General features: G+C 36.4%; 2 protein-coding genes across 7 annotated transcripts in view; both read right to left on the bottom strand.

Moving 5' to 3' along the window:
* LOC123875203 (probable cytochrome P450 6a14) lies at positions 1-9,396 on the bottom strand. The gene is made up of 5 exons (XM_045920898.1): positions 8,484-9,396; positions 7,543-7,745; positions 5,521-5,769; positions 4,314-4,565; positions 1-307 (listed from the first exon to the last, which is right to left on the bottom strand). Exons 1-5 carry the CDS (start codon positions 9,158-9,160, stop codon positions 126-128), a joined length of 1,563 nt encoding a protein of 520 aa, XP_045776854.1. The 5' UTR covers positions 9,161-9,396; the 3' UTR covers positions 1-125.
* The window catches only part of LOC123875200 (kinesin-related protein 4-like), a 34,126-nt gene continuing 10,252 nt past the window's right edge, over positions 4,030-27,903 (bottom strand). Inside the window, exons 1-12 of one of the 6 annotated variants that reach the window (XM_045920893.1) lie at positions 26,795-27,010; positions 26,632-26,710; positions 25,649-25,762; positions 24,630-24,817; positions 19,651-19,793; positions 18,524-18,698; positions 16,518-16,615; positions 15,728-15,835; positions 14,835-15,013; positions 12,430-14,532; positions 9,474-9,479; positions 4,030-4,065 (exon numbers count right to left, since the gene is read on the bottom strand). In XM_045920893.1, coding sequence (XP_045776849.1) covers positions 12,457-14,532; positions 14,835-15,013; positions 15,728-15,835; positions 16,518-16,615; positions 18,524-18,698; positions 19,651-19,793; positions 24,630-24,817; positions 25,649-25,762; positions 26,632-26,710; positions 26,795-26,841 — 3,207 coding nt within the window. In that variant the 5' untranslated portion in view covers positions 26,842-27,010 and the 3' untranslated portion in view covers positions 4,030-4,065; positions 9,474-9,479; positions 12,430-12,456. Of the gene's footprint in view, positions 4,066-9,473; positions 9,480-12,317; positions 14,533-14,834; positions 15,014-15,727; positions 15,836-16,517; positions 16,616-18,523; positions 18,699-19,650; positions 19,794-24,629; positions 24,818-25,648; positions 25,763-26,631; positions 26,711-26,794; positions 27,011-27,903 lie in introns of those variants that run through there. The other 5 variants (XM_045920892.1, XM_045920891.1, XM_045920894.1 and 2 more) reach the window with 5 other exon arrangements.

Below are 27,903 nucleotides of genomic sequence, written 5' to 3'. Positions count from 1 at the left end.
CTTATTGTAGTGCCAACCCAGCACAATGCACTTCGCCAATGTCGAGTAGCTTGAGGGAGGCATATAGGAGATTGGTCGATAAATTATGTTCTTTCTAAGTGTTTACTAGGTACCTAAATAATGGTTTAGTCTGATACACAGTCCGTTAGTTTTTTAAGCCGTATCCACACGCCACCTTCAGCCGCACACGCTAATGCTGAAGCCTTAATCTTCGTCGGGACCTGCGTCCGCTCGTCGAGTAACAGCTCAAACTTCTGCAACAACTTCACTAGAGCCAGTTTCGATTGAATGTACCCTTGCCGGAGACCTGAAAATATCAGATCATGTCATAATGGAATAGTAATTAATGCTGCACGTGCATGTTGAAGATCAGTCGAGGTGCAAATTTTAAAACCTGAGCTGGAGGCAAGGGTTTTATAATTTGCACCTATATTTCTGTCGCTCAAGTGTGGTAAAAGTCTATTTTACAATTTTCATAGCGATGAAAAAAGCCTCTTTACGAGCAAATGTATTGAAAAATAATTACCTAATTTAATTATATAGACGTTTTAAAAACTTCTGTTTTGTTTCAAAAAGCTGAACGGTTTGAGGAAGATATCCAGAAGGTTAATTAAAATAAATAAATATTTATTTTATTTAACTTTATGTTATAATAATAGTAATCATTTAACGGTCTGCTTATTATTTAACAAGCGGACCGTTAAATTATTTATTACTATTATCACTAAAATTCACCTTCAAATGACGTAAAATTATTCTATACTAGCTGATGCCCGCGACTTCGTCCGCGTGGATTTACGTTTTTCAAAATCCCGCGGGATCCCAACTCTTTGATTTTCCGGGATAAAAAGTAGCCTATGTGTATCCAGGGTATAATCTATCTCCATTGCAAATTTCAGCCAAGTCAGCCAGTATTTTGCGTGATTGAGTAACAAACATCCAAACATCCACACTTTCACATTTATAATATTAGGTATTAGGGTTAGGATTAGGATATTAGGATTAGGATTATTTATCCCACCATGAAATCAAAAGAAGCCCTAGCTAGAAGCTTAATAATTTGGCGAGAAAACGCAAAAGAACCGCCTGATTGCAAACTTTTTGATTTAGTTGTTTTTTTTACACTAAAAGTTTCATAATATTATGATAAAATCTTCTTAAAATCTCTCAAATTGAACAATGCTATCAATAGGCAATCAATAGGTCATTCACATTGTAACTTACCTTGCATTATGTACAACAAAAGAATTTCACTTTTTTGAACAATGGATAAAAATGTGGAAAAGCAAATTAAGTATTATTATTTATATTTTGGTATTGACGTCATTATGTTGCACGTGTAAATTTGCACGAAGGAAAATTCAAATCAAAATTTGTAAAAGGTAGGTATTATGTATAAAAAAAAAATTGTTTGAAATTTTTGTGTATGTATATATCTATTAGTTATATATCTACCACTTTCCCCACCACATTTTTTCATTATGTAATATAAGGCTTTAAAATAAAATGTAACATATTACGAAACTGATTATTTGACCGACATAATTACGTGGAAGGCCGTGACCTAGAAAACAATATTTTAGTTTACGTATAATCTTTATACAGAGTCATACATGTGTGAATAATACGAGATCCATAGATCTAAACTAGTGTATTGCGTGGGTGCGCGGACCACTAAAGTGGTCCGCGAGCATGCATACGGACATCGTCTATATTAGACATTTTTTGTAGTTTTGGGTTTTTAATAGTTTCTGAAGGGTTTTGAGTTGTGTATTTTTAACGGTTACCAATTTCCACATTCGATTTTTCGTATAAAATCGCATTGTTACCTATTTAAGATCTTTAAAAGAAAATAAGTTTAAGAAATAAATCCAGTACAAAAATTAGGATAGACTGACCTTTATTTACTTTTGCATAGGAATTATTTTTTGTTTGGTGGGAATCTTTTATTTACCGGTTCACCATGGTCAAAGGTTTTATTAATATTATTATATTATAGTACTAATACCTACTTATAATAATACCCAGTCGCCAGGCGACGCGCAGTAGCGCCGCTGGGGTTTAGTGGGTATTCCGGTCGCCTCTCGGCCGGCGAGTCCCACATACCCTCCCTCAGCTGGCTGGCTGCCTCACGGCTGGCTGGCTAGCTTCCGGGGGGGATGCGTAAATGCATTCCCCAGCGTCAACAAAAAAAAAAAAAAAACTAATACCTACTTACTTATATAGTTTTTGAGGGCGATAGTATATTGCATGGGCATTTTTTTTTGTTCGGTGGCCATCTTTTTTGCACCAACTCACCACTTGAAAATTAAAAATAAATTTTGTATGGCGACAATTTTTTTTGTTCGCTGGTCATCCTTTTTTTACGGGCTCACCAAACGTTTTGTACATTTTCAGTGCTGGGACCATGCCTCTATTTGTTATTACAATAACAGCCACTGATGGGTAACTGTACAATGTACATCTGTGAGGCGACAATCTTACGCACATTTACCACTTCTATCATGTCTATTCTAAATTCTGTGAGCTCTTTTTGACCTCTAAATGCGAGAGATTATAATCTTGACGCGTTTTGCTTAAATCCAAAGAGATTGCTTAACTAGGTCAAACCGGCACATAATGATTTCAATGTCAATATCAGTTGCTTAACCCGTTTAGCTTCCGATACTGGTTTAAAGAGCATTTTCACTTTTCATATTATCCCACCCGATATCGGAATCGGACACACACCAGCTACTCATATTATCTAGAGATGAGTTACACATTATTGCCTAGGTATAGTTCAATAGATAGATACAATTAGACTATGTTGGACTTTGTTGTCGTCGTCACCGTCACGCGTCCACTGCTTACTTGGGGCCTGAGACGGGCCTGCCCGCGAACGACAACGTAGGCTTATGGCATTTTCAATTGCGACAATGACAGTATCATCCTCACAGGTTTATATGAATCTTTATTACTTGAAATGGTCCAGTTTAAGAAATTAATTCTAGTATCGACAGTTATTATAATTGTTTAAAAAAAACAATTATAATATATATTATGTGTGTGCGTATATATTATGTGGAACAATGATTTATAACAACAAAAAAAACAAGTTCTGTTCTATTCCAATTATTACGATCTGACGTCTACTTATTTTAGTTTTTATGGCAGTAACATTGACATTGCATCTTTGTATATCAATATGATATTAATTGTGTTACGAATGACACAATCGTATTTATATATAATTAATTTTATTATACGTCGTTACTTTGTTACGAATAACATCATTTTATATATTTTTTTATGTCGGTATTTTGCTACCGCAGTTGATTTAATTTCCCTGGCTACAATGGTGTAATTTTTCCACATTCACGACTTTTGAATGATAGTGAACTTTTATTAGTCATCATCATCATTTAAGCCCACTCTGTTACCCAAAATCTGTCACGCGCAATCATAGAAAACCCCCTATAGAAACCGTATCTCGACAATTTTGCTCGATGCGTAGGTCACCAAAGTTAGCGGAATTATTGTCTATTAGGGGGTGGTCTGTGCGCGCAACGAAAGAGATGTCGTCCCGTGCAGTTGTTGTTTTGATATAACTTTCAAGTAGTAAAATGTGATTTAAAAAATTTGACGTTTACACGTGCGTGTATGTGGTTATGAAAGTACGTCGCGAAACTAATGTCTTGCCACTAAATTCATAATGTACGAGTGTTCGGCATTCATGCTGTGTGCTCGTCCAAACGCAAAAATCAGAATAGAAGCCTACAAATAAAAATCTGTCAAACTCTATAGTTGGACTCGCACATGTAGAGTTTCGTACGATCGTACAAGAATTTTTTTTTTTTCATGGCGGCAATTTCGAAATTTTTACTATTTACTAGAGGATGCCCGCGACTTCGTCCGCGTGGATTTAGATTTTCATAGATCCCGTGGGAAATCAAAGAGTTCCCACGGGATCTATGGAACCTATCCGGGATAAAAAGTAGCCTATGTCCCTCCCCGTGATATAAGGGATAAGACAGACAGATAGATAGACAGACAGACAGACACACTTTCGCATTTATAATATTACTTAGTATTAGTAAAGTAATTAGTATGGAAGTATGGATTGTTATGGCGGCAATAGAAATACACATTCTGTGAAAATATCAACTCTCTACCTACGAGTATTACGGTTCACGAGATACAGCCCGCTGACAGATAGATAGGACAGGACAGGACAGCGACGGCTTAGTAATAGGGTTCCGTTGGTACGCTTCAGGTACGGAACCCATAATCAATCGATATAGGTACCTAGATCGGTATGAAATAATATTTACCTAAGCATTTCCTGGGGCCTTCTCCAAACGGCATCCAATGGCAAGGATGCATAGTTTTCTTTCTCTCTGGGGTAAATCTCTCTGGGTCGAACATTTCTGGATCTGGAAAAATATCTGGATCCATCTGAATCGCGTGCGCCGGCACGAAAATCTGCGTGCCTTCCTCGATGACAACGTCGCTGTTTGGCAACTTGTAATCTTTTGTACACCTTCGGAATAATGCTCGCATTGGGGGATGCATTCTCATTGTTTCTATAAAAAATTACGGGCACTTAATCATTACAATCATAAAATACTTAATTGATTGAGATTTTCCTTACACACACAGTTTTCACACATTATGAAAACTTTGATGGTTTTCATGATTCGCTTAAATTTTTAACCCCCGACCCAAAACGAGGGGTGTTATAAGTTTAACATGTGTATCTGTGTATCTGTGTTCTTGTATCTGTCTGCGGCATCGTAGCTCCTAAACGAATGCACCGATTTTAATTAAGTTTTCTTTTGTTTGTAAAGTGGCTTGATCGAGAGTGTTATGTGCTATAATCCAAGAAAATCGGTTCAGCCGTTTGAAAGTTATTTACTTTATGAGAGTTTTGTGTCTGGGGTTTTTAAATTTTCAATTTATTATTGTACATAATGTAAAGAGCGGACGGAACCTTATTTAAATGTCGGAGCACAGACGAACAATCTGAATCTGTATTACAGATTTCCAAGAGATTTTGTTTTTGAGAAGTACATACTTATAGGTACCTAGATTATTAGCATTGTAAGTTCAGAAGTCTGTAAGTATTTGTGCTTATGTCGTAGGTAGGTAGGTACGCAAGCACGGCTAGTAAAATGCTAAGTAATTAATGGAATTAAAAAATGTTCCTGTTGTTAAAAAAAACCGGCCAAGTGCGAGTCAGGCTCGCGCACTGAGGGTTCCATACTCGGGTATTTTTTTTCATTTTGCACGATAAATCAGAAACTATTATGCATAAAAATAAATAAAAAATTGATTAAGAACGTACACTTAAAGCCCTTTCATATGATACCCCACTTGATATAGTTCTTACTTTGAAAATTGTCGGAACGGTCGGACGGACGGACGGACAGACATACAGACAGACAACAAAGTGATCCTATAAGGGTTCCGTTTTTCCTTTTGAGGTACGGAACCTTAAAAATGTAGGAACTTTGTTTAAAATCCGATTATTTTACTAACCATCGAGTACCATATTCATGTAGACCATTTCGTTCTGTGCCTCGTACGTGCAATCTCCGCCATATTTCGCAAGAACCCTGTTTATCTCTTCCCTCGCACGTTCCTGAATATGAGGGTTGCGGGCCAGCTCGTATGCTGCAAATTGGCCTGTGGTTGCAGAAGTCTCGTAACCGGCGAACATGTACAACATAGTATTGGCTGCTATATCGTTGAACGTGAAAGTAAAGTTTTCCGAGTCTTTAGTTATCTCTGAAAAATATTGATAACAAACATGGGTATTAATTTTATTCTTTACTAGCTGATGCCCGCGACGTTTTTCAAAATCCCGCAGGAACTCTTTGATTTCCGGGATCCGGGATAAAAAGTAGCCTATGTGTTAATCCAGGATATAATCTATCTCCATTCCAAATTTCAGCCAAATCTGCCCAGTAGTTTTTGCGCAATTCAGTAACAAACATTCTAACATCCGAACATCCACAATTTCACATTTATAATATTATACTACCTGACGCCCGCGACTTCGTCCGCGTGGATTTAGGTTTTTCGAAATCCCGGGAGAACTATTTGGTTTTCCGAGATAAAAAGTAGGATATTATCTATCCAGGATATTATCTATCTCCATTCCGAATTTCAGCCAAATCCATCCAGCGGTTTTTGCGTGAAGGAGTTATAAACATACACACTCACACACACACACACACACACACATACAAACTTTCGCCTTTATAATATTAGTGTGATTAGTGTGATTAGGATATATTAGGATTTTATTTTTATTTAAAGGCTTACTAGCGATTTACCATATAAACTTAATAACTATAGTAACTACATTGATTTTTCTATCATGCTCAACTATTGGAATGGAGAGATTGTAAAAGCATGTGCATATGCAACAACATCATTTTGTAAATAGCGGGGACGTACGTAACACGAAATTATTATCAACCAGCTGATACCCGTGACTTCGTTCGCGTGGATGTAGGTTTTTTAAAATTCCCGTGGGAACTCTTTGATTTTCCGGGATAAAAAGTAGCCTATGTGCTAATCCAGGGTATAATCTATCTCCATTCTAAATTTCAGCCCAATCCGTCCAGTAGTTTTTGCGTGAAGGAGTAACAAACATACACACACACGCATACAAACTTTCTCCTTTATAATATTAGTGTGATAGTATTTATATGTTACATGAATCGTGATCACGACGGGACGTGACGGGATAACTTAAAAATAAAATCATCGATTAACCGTGGTACGTACTTACCTACTATTTACAATAGATATGTATAATATCGTTAAGCCATGAGATGAGCAAGATATGTATAATATAATTAAGCCACGATATAAGCCTTAAATCATTTGAACTTTCAACTTTCAAACAGTTTTCACGAAAGGGTTGCCTTGGGTTCATTTTTTTTAAACACGTAGGTATTACTAAACCGTACAATAAATAAAAATAAGAATAAATAAAGTAAGTTTATTTATTTTTATGTAAGTATGCAAGTTTATTTCCTTTTGGCCTTTTTTATATGTATCTATTTTGTACCCGGGCGTGAGAATCTATACTAATAAATAAAATTGAAGTGTATTGTCTGTTTAAACGGACTAATCTTCGGAATGGCTAAACCTATTTTGACGGGACTTTCACAGACAAGTAGAGGAGTAACCAAGGAGTAACATAGGCTACTTTTTTAAGTTGTGTTTTTCTACCTATGTACACTGATAATATCTCGAGATTTCTGAATCGATTTGCGTAATTTTTCTTTAATCGTTAAGGGAACTTTGCGACATTGTTCCATAAAAATTTTGGATTCCAACTCCTCAATCCTGATGCTGCAGGGGATCTAACCAATCCACGCGAGCGAAGCTGCGGGCATCATCTAGTAAGATATATAGGAGAATAATTATAACTGTATAGCATTGTAGAATTACTAAAGCTTACGAAGCTTGCTTAAGAATTACTTAAAATACGATTAGTGTTTTCATTAAAATAAAGTACTTGTTCCATTACAGAAAAATACTAACCTTCATTTTTATTCTCCGAATTTTCCTTCAGGTCTATAAGAGCCTGCAAAAAGTCGTTGCGCTTGTAACAATATTTGTAACGATAGTCGACCGTTTCCTTGACCAAATTATAGAAGAAGCGTATTATTTCCGGGTTGATGCGCTTCAGTTTCAGCTTGTTGAAAAATGTGGGCATCACAAACGCTAAAGTTCGCACTATCGTCCTGAAATAGTAAAAATATCTGAAACTGATTTCTATTAAACTTAATTACCAATGGCTAATAGAATGATGGGAACTAGGAATCAGCTTCAGGGGTCTCTCCGTCACTCGCACCATACAATCGTAGTTCGTCTCTCATTGGAATACTAACCAATCGTACTCAATGGAATTTTGTAGAAACGTTCCGGGGACTAATATCTATCTATGCCTGTGGTTTTCCAGATTTCCGTTAAAATATTCGGTTTCAAAGTTACGCGGTCTTAAAAATTCACATACAAATCTTTGAGCCCCTGTGATTTTAAAACTACTGTATATTTTTCGAAAAATTGAAAACACCACAGGCACAGATATTAGTTTCTTATGTCTGCAAAATTTCATGGACTTTGGTTGCTTAATATTCAAATGAAATTGGAACTACGATTGTATGGAGTAAGTTCTCTGTATATTTTTAATGTAAATAATAATAAATAAATAAATAAAAAGTGACGGAGAGAGCCCTGTTAAATCATTTATTATGTGCACAGAATCTACTTTTTAGGTACGTATATTGAAATTTCTTTATTTTCCTAACTTTGAATTGGTAGATTATTTTCTACCAACGTGGATCTGATATGTCTGGACATACCTATTTAATTTTAACTTTCAAATTGCAATCATATATCTATGAGGTAAACAGTAATTATCACTTAATATATTGAATTAAAAATCAGTTACAATAATAGAATTATAAGTACCTACTCACCAATAGAGAGAAGTCGGATTAAAGTATTCGTTTCCACGCAAATAAAATTCGGAACGGGAATTTTTGAGACAATTACACTCCACTCCAAATCCGACACTTCCAACGATTTCTAACACATATTTCTCATAGAACTCCGAAAAATCGATCGCTTTGTTATTCACGTGTAACTCTGAAGCATAATCGAATGCTTCTTTAGCGATTTTCTCTACTAATGGGTACATAGACTTCAATTTAGAAGTTGAAAATGCAGGTGACATTTTAAATCGCAAGCTTTTCCAAGCTTGTGAATGCAAATTGAATAGATGTCCAGCCAAAGGATCGCCTGTCCCTCCAGAAAATATTCCATGCGATTGGAAATGCTCAAAATCCTTTATAAGTATATGCTTAGCCAAATCGGGATCGTGTATGCTTAGCACCGGTTTGTTAAAACAATACATTCCGACGTAGGGTAAATGTTTATATCTGTAATAGTTATCACAAAACGGTTGGAAGAACTGTTCCTTCCTTCGCACCACTTGTTTTATATTCCCGAATGGAAATATCGGTTTCGGTCCCACGACACCTTTGCTTGACCAGTACGTAAACTTATATTGAAACCATAAATATACTATTAGGAGAAGTAACACTAGTGCAATAAACACTTCGTATGAGAATATTTGTAACTTGAGGATAGCCATTTTCACGAGTTCCGATATTTTTATAGTCCCGACACAACACAATTGTTTTGTTCTCAATACATATAAATGGATATTTTTATTGCGACACTTTTTAAAAATATTACCGCAATATTATATTTGCGACCGTAATCTTCAATGGTTGCAGCAGTAATCGAAGGTCCACTCCACTACGCTGGACACGACTATTGCAAAATATACGCGCTCAGAGTTCAGACCTCCACATTATTAACTAAACATTATACATAAACACTAGTTGACCCGCCCCGGCTTCGCACGGGTAGTCAAATTTTTTTTTTTTTAATAGGAAGCCAACGGTATACTTACAAAGAAAAGTAATTATGACGATTTATATAAACTTAGGACTATCAATGTATACTCACTTACAGGCTAACTCAACATGCTTAATCTAAAACTTCTAAATAGTAAAACTTAACCTAAGACATTCCTTGCATAAAATCTATAATAATTAAATTAATTCCTCAATAAGCCAAAAGTACAATAATTATTAAAACTGACAATAAAAACTACATTAAGACTAAAAATTATAGTACTCTACAATTTCAAAATGAATCTTTAAATATTTTATAGTAGAAGACTATCTAGGTATGAATCTAGGTATAAATCTAGGTATGAAACCTATTATACCTAACCTACCTATTATAACTAATAAAACCAGTATTGAATAGCACTGAGAAATTTAGGCACGTATCTACCTACCAATTTTTGTATTACCGGAATCAAACCTGTTAGGTAAGTCAGAGGGCGCTTCTACACAGACAGACAGACAAAAATTCCAATAAAAGTAGTTTTGGGGTCTCTATCAGACTGTTTCCTCCAATTAAAATTTTCAAAATATATTTAATGTACAGAAATCGTCCAGTTACAGTTTTATTATAAGTAGGTACAAGTATAGATAGTTATTATTTGGCGGAAAATTAATAAGCTTTATCCAAAAGGATTGTAATAATAATAAGTTCAATATGGCCTTGTAGATACTGAGGTGCCGTACTATAGGTACGACCTAATGTCAGTTCTTGAAAATAGCAGTGCCCTGCTTTACTGGGATCGGTCGGTTATCACTGACAGGTATATTGTAGCCAATAGACCTGATATAGTGCTAGTTGACCGATCAGCGCGTCGAGCAATGATTGTTGATGTCACTATTCCACATGATGATAATTTAGTGAAAGCAGAAAAGGAAAAAGTATCGAAATACTTGGACCTGGCCCACGAGATTACCGCCATGTGGAGTGTTGACTGAGCGATTATTGTACCGATAGTTGTATCAGTCCACGGTCTTATTGCGAACAGTTTCGACCAACATCTTAAGAAACTGTCGCTTAACTATTGGATCAAGGGTAAGATACAGAAGGCAGTGGTTCTTGAGACGGCACGCATTGTGAGGAGGTTCCTCACTCTGGAGCCCTGACCACTGGCGGCTTAGGTCCAACCCACCCTGTTGCCAGTGGGATCCATTTTATCATATTTTTATTCAATGTTTTTCTTTTTTTCCGTTACTTTAGTTTTTTGTTGTTTATGTTATTTTATTTCTCTTTTGTTTCTGTTATTTATTGATTTTGTTGTTGATGTTATTTTATTTTTTCTGTGTTTCTGTTATTTTTTCTATGTTTCTGTTATTTTGTCTGTGTTTCTGTTATTTTTTCTGTTGTTTCTGTTATTTTTTCTGTTGTTTCTGTTATTTTTTCTGTGTTTCTGTTATTTTTTCTGTTGTTTCTGTTATTTTTTCTGTGTTTCTGTTATTTTTTCTGTTGTTTTTGTTATTTTATTGTTTTTTGTTTAAAAAATAGGATAAAAGGGGAAAAATAAATAAATGAGAGTCAATAAGTTCAATATACCTACTCATATAGCAAAAAATTATGTGTAGGCATGTGTACCTATATATTTTTAGGGTTTCTTATCTCGGGAGAAAAAAGGAACCCTTATAGGATCACTTCGTTGCCTGTCTAGCTGTCTGTCTGTCTGTCAAGACCAGTCAAGGGAAATCAAAACCTATAGGCGACATCAGCTGATCTCAGAAAGAGATCCGCTAGAATCAAGAAATTTGGCACAAGCAAAGGGAAAAATCTATACTAATATATTATTAATAAATAAAATTGAAGTGTCTGTCTGTAATTTCGAAATAACTACCTCATATTAAGCTCATATGGCTATTTGAACGATACCATAACTGAATCACACGTTTTTAAAATTTTTGTCTGTCTGTCTGTCTGTTTGAACGGGCTAATCTTCGGAACGGCTGAACCGATTTTGACGGGATTTTCACAGACAAGTAGAGGATTGGCCAGGAAGTAGTAGGCTACTTTTTTAACCGACTTTCAAAAATGGAGGCGTTGTGTTTTTCTACCTATGTACACTGATATCTCCGAGATTTCTGAACCGATTTGCGTGTTTTTTTTTAATCGATAGAGTAAATCTGCGACATTGTTCCATAAAAAATTTGGATTCCAACTCCTCAGTCCTGACCTGGGAACTTTAGTGGTCAGGTTCCCTGACCACTAAAGCTGATGAGATTTAGAAACTGTCGGTTATAAATTGATATTGAAGTTATCCATACCAAGGATACCAAGTAAACATTTTGTCGTTGACCCCGAGGACCCAACTCCTCAACCCTGATGCTGTAAGGAATTGCATTCCTAGATCTTGGTGATCCCTCGGAATTTTTGAAGGATCATCAATGTTTTTACGTGGTACAAAAACAAGTTGCATCCCGGGGACGGAGAGGCTACTTTTGTCCTGGGTTAGTCAAAAGTTCCCACGGGATTTTTAAAAACCTGAATCCACGCGGACGAAATCGCGGGCATCAGCTAGTCATGAATATTATTATTATGGTTAGATCACAAAAAAAAATTAAAAAGTGTTATTACTTGTTAAATGGTGTAACTCTGTGCGTGCAAGTCCGACTCGCTTTTTTCTCGGTTTTTTGTCTCTAGGATAAAGATGAATAAATAATTAAATACACCTATTTAAAAACTTTATTATTCTTAGATACACGCAATTCACACATAGACGTACAGTTATGCATAACCACTACATAACACCAAATGTTCTATTCTAAACCATTACAATTCATTAGAGAATACAATGAAAACTAAAATATTTATATATCATCGACTTATACCTACTAACGAATATAAAATCAAAAATCATTTCGAAATAGTCGAAGGAAAATATTTTATGCTCATTTCAAGACACTCGTACAACCGACCGTTTATTTTGTATACTTCATCCATGGACCTATAAATACTCACGTCTTAATCATAATATATCTGCTTGTTTCAGCATAAAGTATCTGATTTAACAGCTGCTTTTCTCAATTTGATCAAATGCTGTAAATATTCAGTTGGTGTACGTTTATAAGATTCTGAATCACAATAGTGATTTTTCTCTTTGTAATCATCAAGATAATCTTTATACCTATTCACAGAAGATTCCAGACTTCGGCATGCCTTCTCAACATTCTTCTCGATTGAAACGAACGAGTTGTCTCTTCTGTATTTGTTATCAACTCTAGATTGTTTATGATCGTTGATTTTAAATTCATTTTCATTACTGTAAACGTGACAACATCGTTTTTCACGGCATGATTTCATTTTACATGAACAGTTATCTTTATTATTCAAACCTAAAAACACGTTCTCTTGTTTAGTTTGATATTTAGAGTGTTTATCTATATTCTTCCAAATAAAACTATCGTTTTCACTTGTTTCTAATAAATCAGAATCACTCTCCGTATCCTGTGAACAGTCACATTTCTTTTCACCAATTTTTAACTTTATGCTCGTGTTTGGTTTTTTGCGCCGTTTTTCACTACAACATTTTGTAGGTGGGTCATCTAAATTTTTAAATCTTATAACTCTATTCGTTTCATCTCTTTGTTTTGTTGGAGAAAGTTTTATATTATATGGATAAAAATCTTCATTTCGACCAAGAATTAAATCCATGTAGTCCTTCCTACCTACTTTTCGGTTACAGTCTACGGTTACACGAGGTAACGGTAATTCGTCTTCAGAAAAATCAAATTCATTCGTTTCTTGCTTTATGTTTTGCGATGTGATTAAGTTGTTAGTTGTACATGGTTCATTCAGTTTTTCTGTTAATTGATCATCTCCTTCAACTATTTGAACTTTCTCAATTTGTTTGACAATATTGTTATGGTTTGTCAATAAATCTGGTGTTGTTGTTACACTACGTTTTTCTGTTTCAGCTTCTGTTGTATTTTCGGTTACTTCAACTGAACTTTGAGATTCTGTATCTGATTGATACATAGGGGATATGTTGATATTTATGATAGGAGATGCATTATTCTCATCCGTGCTAGATTTCATATTATCAATTTTCCTTAAATACTTTGAATAAATAGACCTGCGTTTTTTTTGTCTAGGTGGCGATGGTTTAAATTGTGTTTGAGTACATCTATCACTTGTTGTTAGAATATCCGTCATTACGGATGAACTTCTACATGCCACTTGTTTATTTTCAGTAGTCGTACCTCTATCATCGAAACTCAAATTACTGTACTTTGGTCCAACTGCTATTTCTTTTGACCGTGGTGTCATAGGAATGGTTGCAGTACTAGCATCTTGCCGTAATACGCCAGTTTGAGTTTGATATCTTGCGTACGACTGGAGATCTGTCTGAATATCAATTCCTTGATCTTTAACGCGAACCACAAATCTTCGTGTTTGCGTATGCGCTGGTATTCCTATTCTTCTTTTATTCTTCAATGCCTTTTTGCTTATCTCCATGAGACGTTGTCTTGCATTAGAACAAATTTTTAGTTCATTTAAAGGCACAGCTTTCGATTCGGCATTACTAGGAGGAAACTCATTCTTTTTAAGTTTAGAATACAGTCTTTCCGTCACTGAAGCTATAATTTCTGCTCTTTGATTGTCATAAAGAATCGGCACTTGTGACACGCTGTCTTCTTTGTTTTTAAGTTCATCGTTATGAGTTTCATCAGGATCAGCGTCAGATAGGCGATCACCTTGATAATTATGTGGCTTGTCATTAGATAGCACTTCTTGAGAGCGGAATTGTTTTTTTCTGTGTTTTAGTGGTGCAGCTACTTCTATATCACTCCCGCTTCTGGTTCTCTCTAGGGCGGGGCCGAATAGTTTATCCATCTCTTTGTTAATTTCATTGCTTATTTCTGCGTTATTATCCATGTTGTTTATGATATCCGAACTACCGCTTGCAATAGACGATGGTGTAGACTCCGAATTACGAGTATTCGGATATCGAAAACTCATTATGTTCCCTATGTTTGCCTCTTGATTGACAACTCTTTGTCTGTTATTTATCTGTAGATCCCAGTGCTTCTCATCGTATATAAGTTGACCAGTGTCTGGTTTCTAAAAAAGGTAAAAACATGTTGTTAGATTGATATTCATATTTTACAACCTTGCTTACAAGCGTAAATCCTTGTCATAACTCAGAACGCACGTCCGACCTTCTTGTTTCTTTAAGTAATTCAAAGTAAGAGTGAATATGCAAATTCTAGATAAGCGCATCCTAATTTAGACCTCATAATTGCTTTCCATCAGACATGATTGTTATTATCGAGTGCGAGCCTATCATGCACTAAAAGAACTCGCGTCTTCAACCCATTCAAGTTTCTAAACTACTTAAAATTTTCTAAACTGACAAAACTTACATATTTAATAAAATGGTTAGCAAGATCAGCTATTAGCTGATTAAGCTGAGCTTGTAGGGCTGCTTTAGATATCGACTGTGGGGCAGCGAGTGGTCGAGCAGTTGGCAAGCAGCGCGCGCTGGCCGCCCAACGCAGTGTGGACGCGGACTCCCCGTAGCACGCTGCTCCTGGCGATACGGCTATACAAAGTAAATAATTGCAATATCGTGCACCGAGGGTTCCCTGCTCGGGTATTTTTTCCGACATTTTGCACGATAAATCAAACACTATTATGCACAAAAATCTGTTTTAGAATTTACAGGTAAACCCCGTTCATATGATACCCCACTTGGTATGGTTATCTTACTTTGAAAATTGAAAATATTTACTAATTTTATTATTTGTTCATGAACACATTTTAATTTTTTTTTGTGATGTAACCACGTTAGATGTAGTTCTCGGTTTTCGGATTGTTTCCTTTACTTGTGCTATAAGACATATCTACCTGCCAAATTTCATGATTCTAGGTCAACGGGAAGCACCTCATAGGTTTTCTTGACAGACACGATAGACGAACAGCCAGACAGACAACAAAGTGATCATAAAAGGGCTCCGTTTTTCCTGTTGAGGTACGAAACCCTTAAAATGGTTTAAGATGATGTTTAGTATGGTTTAATTGTTATAGACAATTTTTACATCACACAATTTGTCGCGTGAGATATTGATATTTTTGTTTGGAACAGTTTTTTCGTCTTGATTCAATTTTTTATTTACGAAATTCACACCCCCTCCTGGGCCTTTTTACCAACTTTCTACTTGCGTGAAGCGGGATTTCATAAAAGCACCACCAAATACGTTATCAACACCACTTATCCAAGTAATAGGTACCTATATCTACTATACTACCTACTCACTTGCTATAATGAAGATGCTTCCACCACCAGTAAAGCAGTCTTTCAGAAGCCAAGTCAGCGCTGAGTCGCGATAGGGCACAAACCTGCCACGGCCAGAACCACCACTTACTAAAAATTAAAAAAAACCGGCCAAGTGCGAGTCAGACTCGCACACGAAGGATTCCGTACGAGATTATGTACTTTTTATTTATTTTTAATTTATATGGCAGCCATTTTGATTTTTTTATTATACTTATGTTGTTATAGTAGCAATAGAAATACACATTCTTTGAACAATTTAACTATCTACGTTAGGTTCATAAGATTACAGCCCGCTAACAGACAGACGGGTGGATAAGGCGGATTTGAACAATTTAACTATCTACGTTACGTTCATAAAATTACAGCCCGCTAACAGACAGAAGAATGGATAAGGCGGAGGTGTTTTGGTAGCGTGGTCTTGCAAAGGCCTATGTCCAGCAGTGGACGCATACAGGCTGATAGAATGCAATGGAAACCATATACATTGGTCGAATCATCGAATGGACGAGTAGGGTGAATGCTGGTATGTAGTTTTAGGGTAGGTACAAGACTCATACTCTACTGTAAAACTCTGCTATGATCAGAATAAAATTGGGGCTAAGTTACTCTACCACTTGGCTCTACTCTTAATCAAAGTTGATAGTATTGTCAAGTCGTAAAATAACTAACTAATAAACTAATATATCAAAAAAAATGTTGTTTTTTTTATAATTTGACGCCTGGCTTGAAAATGTAAAGAAGTACGTACCTACTTAGGTTTAGTACATACCAAGTGCTGATATTACATTGCTCAGCGCTACTAATGATTTGTTAATGTTAGCTCCTTCTTTTTGGCGACCACCGCAACCCTCCCAGCCTGATTTTTCGCTGAAATAACAAGTAGGATTATTATCATGTACCAAAGTTAACCCACCACAGCTAAATACCTACTTAGTCCTTATTATTCTATCCCTAAAGTATAACCAGAAAACTAGATAGTCCTCTCTGGAGGTGCTGGGGGGGTGCGCACATAGGCGTCAAGAGGCTCCCTCGAGCTTTTTAGTTATAGTTTTAGTTATAGAATTAGTTGTTAAGCTAGTAATAAGTATCTACTAACATAGTTTAAGTGAATTGTCATACTAACAAAATTATGGGTCTAATGGCCTGAAATAAAAGTTTATTTATTTATTTATAACTTGTGCTTATACATATACTATAACTAAAGAGTAACCTCCAAATTTCTTACTGGTTCTTTCATTTTCCTTTCATTCCGAACCAGTGGTAAATTATTTGGACCATTCAAAAGCACTTGTAAAAGTATATTTGAATAAAAATCTATTTAAGTTACGGTTTTTTCACGGAGTCACGTCGAATTTTTTCAATCATTGATAAATGTTTCAACGCAAATAAAATTGTTGATTAATTACAAAAATATTAAATTTATTTATACCTACATACACTTACTCAAGAGCAAAAATTAAATTTAAGGGCCAAGGCAAGGGAACGGCCAATCCTGTTTACTCGATAAAATATTAAAATAATTATTTTATGTCATTTTATGAATAAATTAATTAATTAATATGTTAAGTTGCCTGCGCCCTTCGTCATATTATGCGTACATATTTATGGCTTACTAGTATTTTAATAGGTAGTCTTTTTAACTGTTTATTTGTGAGTATGCAAGTAGGTATATAGGTACATTCATTTTTGTACCCTCGTAACACCCAAACAGCTCATTAGTTTTAAGAAATGTGTCAATTATGAAATCGTCAGCGTTTTGCGTAATTACGTCATAGTAATATTATGACGTAATGAGTATGACCAATCCAACATAGCATCTGATAAACAAAAATTCACAAAAATATGACAGAAATAGAACAAACAAAAACAAGTAAAAAAATTAAAGTTTGCAAAGTCTAACGTTTTTAACTATCGTGAGTGATTTCCATTATAAATTCAAATTCAAATTCAAAATATATCAATAGGTATACATTACTTGGATAGCAGGCTATATTCACGTATTTTGTCTTTAGTTTAGTCGTAAGCCCGATTAGTTACCTATAAGGGGTCCTTTTTCACAGGCACTCAGCTCGCTGCGCGTAGCGGCGGCGGCGGTCGGTCGAAAAAGGATCCCGGATGGGTTCGAAACTTCGACTAAATACGTGAGTAGAGCCGTAACAATCTATACTCATAGTGCGCAAAGTCAATCTTATCACTAAAACTGATCTCCTTAAGACAATCCTATAGTTTATATCTAGGAAATATCTAGAAGGTAGTCCTATAATCTGCTGCTTGCAAAAGCTTTAGGTACTTTTATTTGGAGAGGGAAGTCAAAGACGCATTTACCATCCTGCATCAGCAATCTCACCTTCATCATTTTAGAATCAAAATCATTTATTAACCCCCGACCCAAAAAGAGGGGTAGTATAAGTATGACGTGTGTATCTGTCTGTGGCATCGTAGCTCCTAAACTAATGAACCGATTTTAATTTAGTTTTTTTTTTGTTTGAAAGGTGGCTTGATCGTGAGTTTTCTAAGCTATAATCCAAAAAAATTGGTTCAGCCGTTTGAAATTTATCAGCTCTTTTCTAGTTACTGTAACCTTCACTTGTGTGTTATAAATTTTTTATGTATGAATTTACACTTGTAAGTGAATTTACACTTGTTCAAAATAGGTACAATAGTGCCTATTTTGAACAAGTGTATGAATTTACACTTGTAAGTGAATTTACACTTGTTCAAAATAGGTACAATAGTACCTATTTTGAACAAGTGTAAATTCTTGTTTGTGCCTACCTGCCAGCAAGGTCGGCGAGATGTAGCTTGCAGTGCGGAGTTACCAACTCAAGCAGGGCATGGGATCTGGAGGAAGATGTGTTCCGTCTAGTAGCGGCAGTGTAACGGCGCCGCGAGCCTTCCGTGACCACGGTCAGTAGGGACTCCGCATCATGCACAGTCACTTGCCGTAGATCTAGAAAGGAAAACTTGTCAAATTCAAATTCAAAATATTTTTATTCAATTAGACTTTTACAAGTTCTTTTGAATCGTCAAAAGCATCTACCACTGGTTCGGAATGCCTTTCCTACCGAGAAGAACCAGCAAGAAACTCGGCGGTTGCTCTTTTCAAAGATTTGATATACAAAATTATGCCATATATGTCACAAACAAAACACTATGTAAGAAAGAAATGAAAATGAAATGAAATGAAAAATTTATCAAAAAGTGCAGCGTTTCGTGGAGTCCTGGCCCCTAAACTAGAACAGCCCGTATTATAGGGGCCAGTGCCTTCCCATACAATTGTTTATAATTAAGATTGATTAAATCTAATACTAAATTAAAAATACAAATACAAATTGATATGTAAAGGTTGGTGTGTGTGTGTGTGTGACTTTTATTTTTGAAAGCTGTGCACACATTAGTAGTTATAACTACGAGTTAGGGGGTTAGGTTATTCCGGCGCCTCTCAATTGAGCATTAAAGTCAAAAGACCTCTTAGTAGAAGAAGCGCCGGAATAAACTGTGTCATTTAAATTGTATCGTGTGTCAATACTTCACACGATAGTCCACTAAATTCTTCTCCCGTGAACACAACGTATTACAACGTGGTAATAAGTGCAAAATATGAAAGTTCTAAAACATTATTTTCAATAAGACGAACCGACTTGAAATGCCCATACAAAACGTAACAATAACTTTATGTCAGGTTTGATTCTTTTTTTTATATATTTTTTTTAAATTTCCGTTCACAGTCAATGTACTTTTATTCACATAATATTTTAAATAACAATGAATGAGCATTAATTACGTTTGTAAAAATCATCAAAATTAGTTCATCGGTTTTTGAGAAAATCGCAAACACAGGGATTGAATACAGAACCTCTTTTTTGTTTGAAGTTGGTTAAAACAATCGAGTATGTACTTACTTTGTACGTAAGGTCCCTTAGTAGGATGCTCCCTGACACGCAGGTCTTTGCGTGCATTACCTTTTCTTCTTGGAAGGGAATTCACTGGCAACACTTCGCCGGCTAATAGATCATGCACCCGCTCGTTATATATCTCCAGAAAGCTGAAAAAAAATTGTTATTCTAAAAGCCTACTACGGTACTACTATGGAAAATCCTAGAATTTAACAGTGACACCTAAGAGTAACTTTGGTAATCTTAATGGTGAAATGCCGAACTGATCGGTGAAAATCGCTATTTTCGGACTTTAACCAGCATTGACTCATATTCACATCTCAAATCTTATCGTTTTTATCTCAGAGACGTATAAAAGTCAAAAGGGTGATTTTTTGGGTCTTTCTTTCACAATTTATTGCTAAATTCTAGCTCAGAAATGAAATATTTTTCTCCCAAAATTTTGAAAATTTTCAAATTCGAAATCCCGGAAATCAATTCCTGGCTACGGCGATTATTACAATCCATGCAGACGAAGTCACGGATAAACTTGCGAAAATTAATAATAATAATTAATTCTACTACACATCGGTAAATAGGTCAACCCCGTAGCTACATCGTAGCGTCCGTAGCGCTGCGCTACGCTATCGTCTTTGAAAAAATGTGTCTATATTATGCTCCTTAGTTATTTTCTATGGTTTAATCATAAACAACTCACTTTCATTAATAAAAAAAAACTTGTTACACTTCGAACTTCAAAAATCCCATACGTATATCTACTATAATATAGTTATTTACCCGTATAATGCTAGCTAATGTATATGGACAGAAATCGTAGACTTATGACCTCCGTTACTTTTGGAAGTTGGGAAATTTATAACAAAATACTGAGTTTAGTTTCACCGTCTTTCTGCGGGGTGTTACGAGCAGACACTTAGCTAGGGTTAGTAATAGGTCAATTAACAAAAAATATTCTGCTAATTGATGATGCCCGTGAGTTCTTCCGCATAGATTTAGGTTTTGTAAACCCATGGAAACCATTTTATTTATTGGGATTAAAAGTATCATAAATTAGTGAAAACTTTCTTTGCATCATATCATAGCCCCGCGACTTCATTTACGTGAATTCAGGTTTTTTTTTTAAATAAACCAATGGAAACTCCTTGGATAAAAATAATTTATGTCCATTCCCGGAACGTTAACTTTTCCCAAAAATCGATTAAGTGGATGGGCCATGTTGCTGTGAAAAGCTAGCAGACAGACAGATAGACACACTTTCGCATTTATAATATTAGTATGGAAATAGCTAGATTTTATCATAATTGCACTTAAAAGATATGGCGTTGTATGAATTCGAAAAAAAAAGATAGTACATACTGGTCTTTTCATTTGCTTATAAGAGCATCAAGCGTAAATACTTGACCGATTTGGATGAAACATTCGCACCACGTAAGTACACATGTACCTACCTTGGTAAGATTGCTATAATTTGATCAAAATCGGTTTTTATACATTCTGAGCTCTACCCGCACCTTTACCAAAAATTTACGCAGGCGTTACCGAATTTACAACTTTGATTACAAAGATAGGTTTCTTGGGATATCAAGAGTCATATTTCAACCAACACCGGGGTAACCCCCTGTCTCTTTACAGCAACGACCTTGCGGCTAATTGAGCCGAATTTTCACGCTTCTTTGTTCAAGTAAATAATTAGGTTAAGGTTTCAATAAGTAATGCGCCTGTAATCAGGTACTGAGTTAATACGACGTTTGCGTGCCGAAACTATTTAATAATAACATTAGGAATACAGCCAGTTGTAAGATTGGTATAATAATGTTTGTATCCTAATTAAACCGTTCGAAAATCACTAACAATTATGACAAAACAGTTTGTTAGCAGTTTGCTTTGTTTTGTTTGTTTGAAAGTTTAAAAACCTCAATCCATGCGGATGAAGTTATGGGCATCGTCAGTAAATAAGAATTAAAATGTATCACTCCTTCGGTATTTAATATTCTTTTATTTTTTTAATAAAATTATCAAATTATTGCACAAAATCCAGTTATTTAAACTCTAATAAAACTGGGTTTTGTGCAATGTCACGTGCTAGAAGTTAGAACACAATCAAATATTAAAACACCCACGTGCCACAAAAGTTATAAAGATGAAAACTTCACTATTTCAAGTAAGTTATTCGGAAATAACTGTAGCTACTCACTTATTTTTATTTTATTTTATGCTAAAAACTTAAAAACTAAAGCATAAACATTGAATAGATTCATTCACAAGCACAATTTACCTACCTTTTGAGAAGATTTCTACGAGAAGCGCTAGGAAACTATTCCTTCGAGCCAGACGAAAGAATGCTTGCCACGACGACCGAAATCGCTTTATCAATCTTTACAGTCAAACTTTTTGGCAGTCTTTAAAAAAGTTCAAAAACTGTGAACTAAAGGCCGTTCTCCTAAGCGTTAAACACTGACTGTTGCGGACTAGGCAGCGTAGGGCGGGCGGCACGTTACCGCTCGCGTATAATCCGCCCAAGTGTGAAGCCATATTAGGTATGCTCGGGGAAGGTGAAAGGGCATTAATCGACTGTCTGCGTTCGTGATTGCGAAAGTTTAATTTTTTTTGTGGTTATAAAATGCTTTGTATTGTACTTATTCACTAATCTAACAAAAAAAGTCACGCGATGTCATCTATTCTTAATTCGATGTTTTTTTTTGTGTACCTATATAATATTGTGGTCACCGATACTAATGCCTATTTGTACTCATATCGTACTATACAGGCTGGTCACTGTAGCGGAATTCAAGGGGAACTACCTTGTGTGTTTGTCAGAAAAAAAACTGGCCAAGTGCGAGTCAGACTCGCGCACCGAGGGTTCCGTACTCGGATATTTTTCCGACATTTTGCACAATAAATCAAAAACTACTCGTATTAAGAATAACAATAAATAAAAATCTGTTTTAGAATGTACATGTCAAGCCCTTTCATTATGATACCCCCCTTGGTATAGTTATCTTACTTTGAAAATTGAAACGCATTTAAATTTTTTTTACTTGTGCTATAAGAGCTACCTGCAAAATTTCTTGTGTGTAAACCATCTAATCTATCGATCATCTCGTACATTTATCGTCTCGTCTCCAATCTCGTCGATTAACGTATATCTCCTATACTTAGGTACCTACATAAAGATATACATGTTATACTCATTTAAATTTCGCATTCTTTTACCGTTGAACTATTGAGTTTTAAAAGTCGTTTTTTATCAAGTCTATCACAACTTTAAGTCGTAACACGCATCATATTAACTTTTAAGTTGGAACAGTGATAAAGAGACGTAGTGCCGCCAGCTCAAGGACGAAACGCCACGCAAACCTAGCACCCTCGCCTATAACTCTTTATCATTGCTAATATCTACAAACTATAATGTGGTATTGGATATTGTATGGTAAATGGTAATATGTTCTTATCTATCACAGGCATTCCATTCAAAGGTATAGAAGGTAAATGTAAAGCAAGTAAAATTGCAAACACTTTTTAAGGGATAGGGGATAGCATAGATATTATTATTCGTAGGGATGACAAAACATTTTCATTCCATCTTCCACTTCAAGCTTTCTTTGATAGAAATTAGAAATTGGGCTAAGTAGATACAATAATTAGTTCTGGTAGTTTCTGATCTCCTCTAAATAAACAAAAAAATCACTGTCACACCTATAGATTGATTGATTGATTAAATGATTAAGTAGAATTAATCAAACCCGAAAGAACTCGATCAAGGAAGATTGAAAACAAAAATTACAGGCGTCACATCATACCTAGGGTAGGTATAGAAATCTTTGTGAGAAGCAATCGTGGATCGCGTGAGTTATAACAATTGCCATGTTTTCTCATATGTATCAACCTACAGAAAAAGAAAACAATCGTAGATAAGCGATCTTTTGCAAAATATGGATAAAGCGAGGGATTTTTTAAGTGCTCTTTTTACAGATTACATCCAGAATGGATAGACCTTATAACTTTTTAATTAGATAGACATTTATAAATTACGTAATTATTACCTAAGTGAAACAAATATCTAAAATAGAACAATATGTACTAGAAGACGGGATGAAAATGCCAGATCTGTAAAAAGAATCGATTTTAACATTGCTTTTTTTTTACATAATTGTATGCTCGCCATAAATATGTATAGCGAGCAAACGAGCAGGCGAGTTATCCGATGTTAAGTGATTACCGCCAGTCACTACCCATTAACATTTGTAACACCAGAGAAACAGCTAATGCTAATGACGTTGTCCTCCTTATTGAAATCTAGCAGGAACAGCGCAAACGAGAGTTAATTCCACGTGTGCATATGCGTGGTAATATTTATGAAATCAAAAAACTCTGCAGAACACTCCCCTTGTAAAGGATATCGGACCTGCAAAGAGAGTTTATGTTTCTACGATGCTCGACTAGGCTTTCCACTAAGTTAGTTGTTAGTAAGAAATTGCCAACCAGTCGACCTGCCACTGCTATGGATCTCTCGTTGTTACCTGCGACTTAATACTCTACGGAACCCAATCGAAAATCTACTCTGTGGTTTGCACTTTGCACCATATAATGATAGCGAAACAATTTTCTGGCGCTGACAAAATTGCCCCATACATACAATAAAGAAAATTGAACGGCGTTCAATTTCATACATTAGTATAGTTCAAAGGCGTGAAGTTATAGCGCTTTCGATTTGTTTGAAATTATACCTAGAAGTACTTAGGTAGATTAATTTTAAAAAGCGTATGTGAAAAGAAAACATCTATGCTCAAGGACTATTAATGTTTAAATCATGTTTAATCATCATAACACTCATAAATAATTCGACTCAGCTATGTGCTAGAAGGTAGGTGGATGCGTTACGGTGTAGCATTTAAAGTAGTTTAATAGCCCTTAATAAATAAGGGATAGCCCCGAGCATGGCCAAACTTACTTGAATGTATAAGTCTGTGATAAGATAAACGTACCTGACAGTAATATCAAAGGGCCTTGTATCAGCTAAAGCCATACAAATGCGCGGTACCAGGCCCGGATGCGTTGTCGAACCCATCATGGTATGGGTCTTCCCCGTAGCACTTTGACCGTAAGTAAGAACGCATGCCGATTGCCCGTGCGATATCCTGCTCAACACTTGACGACCAACTTTGTCGAATACCTGCAAAATATTGTCTATACATTTTAATCATGCTTAAAAGAAGTTTTAACCAGTTAATAGAAGAGCTTTCATCATGAGGAATACTGAACGCGGCCCAAGCATGAAATACATTCCATTGTTTGTATGAATTTCTGTGTAAATAAAGTTCGGCGCAATTCGGTAAAGAAAAACCGTCATGTTCGAGTCGGACTCGTGCACCGAGGATTCCATACCTTGGAAGGATAGCGTAGTTATCGGTTGCTTAAAATTATCTCCAACTGTCAGTAAATGTCAGTTTGTAATAGCAAAAAATTACTGTACAAATCATGCCCACGTGCAATGGTGCCATGAAAACTGGCTGCATTTCCGCGCTAAACAGCCAGGCTGATCCGTTGCGCAAAAAATGAGCCAGCCCTTATGTCTCCAGATATGTAATCGCGGTAAAATGTCTCTAGATTTTTTTAGCATTAAGACTAGATGGCCCCAGGGTCTCCAGCCAAAAAAAATATTAAATAATCAATCTATCGAGATAAAATCATACGATAGTAATCGGTCGATAGGTTAAATTGCAACATTGTTTTTTGTCAAAAATTCTTTCCGCCGCTAAATAGATAATCGACAGATTACGGATAGATTGGATTATTAATTGCGGCGTCAGCAACATTTGTCATCTCAAAGTAGATAGGTACTAGGTAAGTATGGTCTTTTATGGGTCTTTTAGTTGGATGAAGTGGTTAAATCGTCCAAGGTAATTTATGATTAATAAAAATAAGTATTACTAAAGTAACTTATCGATAAATTACAAATAGATTAACTATTTTTGGCGGTTAGTAATAGCAAAGGGATCTTTACCTTTTCCTGTGAAGCGTAGTTCGGATGCGTGGGTGCGCACGCACTATCAAAGGTGTAGTCAGCATAAAAACGACGCACGCGTTCGCGGCTGTCGCCTGCGCCTGATGCGCTTACCTAGCATTTTTTAAATTAGCTTAGCTAAACTTTTTTTTAAAGAATATTAGTCATTTTTAGGGTTCCGTACCTCAAAAGAAAAAACGGAACCCTTATAGGATCACTTTGTTGTCTGTCTGTCTGTCTGTCCGTTCGTCCGTCCGTCGTGTCTGTCAAGAAAACCTATAGGGTACTTCCCGTTGACCTTTTTTTTTTTTTTGTTGACGCTGGGGAATGCATTTACGCATCCCCCCCGGAGGAAGGGTATGTGGGACTCGCCGGCCGAGAGGCGACCGGAATACCCACTAAACCCCAGCGGCGCTACTGCGCGTCGCCTGGCGACTGGGTCACGGGAACGGCCGAAGCAAACAACCGCAACCCAGCCAGCGACGTCTGCCGAGGCAGACCCTCCACCGGGGACCTGCTCGGTCCCCACCATCGCACCTCCGGGACGCACCAACGAAGTGCGTCTCCCGACCCTGGGACGCGCACGTCGCCCGTGTCCCATCCTACGCTTCGTCCACTGTGCCCTCTGCTAGTCAGAGGGACACGCGGAGAAACCTCCCTCCCTGCCAGGTCATTAGCCATAGCCAACAATATCTCCGAAGAGAAATTGTTAGCCATGTTACCGGGGCACACCGGCCCGAACACTGCTCTTCCCCTCGGACGCATCCAAAAGGGACCAGCAGCATCCAGGCACACTGGGAGGTTACCTGGCTGGCGCCCCACTTCCCGTTGACCTAGAATCATGAAATTGGGCAGCTAGGTAGGTCTTATAGCACAAGTAAAGGAATAAATCTGAAAACCGTGAATTTGTGGTTACATCAGAAATCCGTCCTCAGTAGTGAACCGGCTAAGGGTTCCGATGAAGTAAGTAGGTATTTACTCACCTTTATATTTGTGATGGTTACAGTGTTTTCATCAACTACACTCACAACTGGCACTCGTTCTTTCTCTGATTTGAGTTCTCTAAAAATATGATTCCATTAAACTTTGTAACTTATCTAAACTAATTATTTATTAAACAAGTAGGTACTTATATACTACACTAACTTTTCTGTAAATGGTCTAACTCGTATGGCTAATTTTACGTTAGACATACTAAAGTTAAAGAAATACTAGGTAGTTAATTTAAGTAACAAGGACATTTAGAAGCGAAGTCACATAAGTTTCTGTCGACTAAAGTCCTACGTGTCTGCATTGGATGCAACTTTAATAGTTATTTTAAGCAACGCGTTTCTTAGAGGGAATGTTCAGTTAAAAATAGATCTTCCGTCTTATTGAAATGTGTTCAAAAGTAACATATTTTAGAAGTTTCAAGAATTTTTCTTTGTTTTATTTCAAAGTAAGTGCCCGCAACTTCGTCAGTGTGATATTTTATATTATACTTAGAGCATACTTATTATTTATATCACTCAGGGATAATAGAGTTATCCATCAGAGAAAAAATTTCAAAATTGAATCAGTTCTGGAGATTACCCCCTACATTCAAACTCACAAACCAATTTAGCCTAGGTAGGTTATATTAGCTAGTAGATGAAACCCAAAGTTCGCAAAGTCTAGACTTTAGGTACCTTACGACTTTGCGCTACGCAACTGCGACAGCGACATGCGACACTTAGGAGGCGCCCTGCTTTGTATAGTTAATATAAGTACCTAATGCTAATGGAGAGTATATTTTGAATGTTGTATAGAAGCAGGCGGAAGTGATATGCAAGGAACCAAAACCTTAAATTGCTATAATCCGCTGAACCAAATAAACCTGTATGGTGCAACATGCAGCATGCGATATGCACCGCTCACCCTCCCACTGATGAACACGCAGGAAAAGCCAGCCACCACGCAAGCAATACGCACCACCACCAGGTAGCGCCACACAAATCCCAACACCACTCGACGCACGTTTCGCCCCGATAACGGAGCATCCTCAGGAGATGTAGACCTACACACTGTACAAGGTAAGGCAAAGCTTTTGCAATTTGGCATTGTAAGGTCTACATCTCCTGAGGATGCTCCAGTGTTAGGGCGAAACGTGCGTCGAGTGGTGTTGGGATTTGTGTGGTTGCAACTTGCACCATACAGATTTGTTTGGTTTAGCGGATTATAGCAAATTAAGATTTTGGTATATTTTGAGGTGAGTGACCGCTACGCGCGACCCTTGG

This window comes from Maniola jurtina, chromosome 19, assembly GCF_905333055.1.
Source record: "Maniola jurtina chromosome 19, ilManJurt1.1, whole genome shotgun sequence".
NCBI lineage: Eukaryota > Metazoa > Arthropoda > Insecta > Lepidoptera > Nymphalidae > Maniola > Maniola jurtina.
This window is presented reverse-complemented; position numbering and strand designations above follow the sequence as displayed.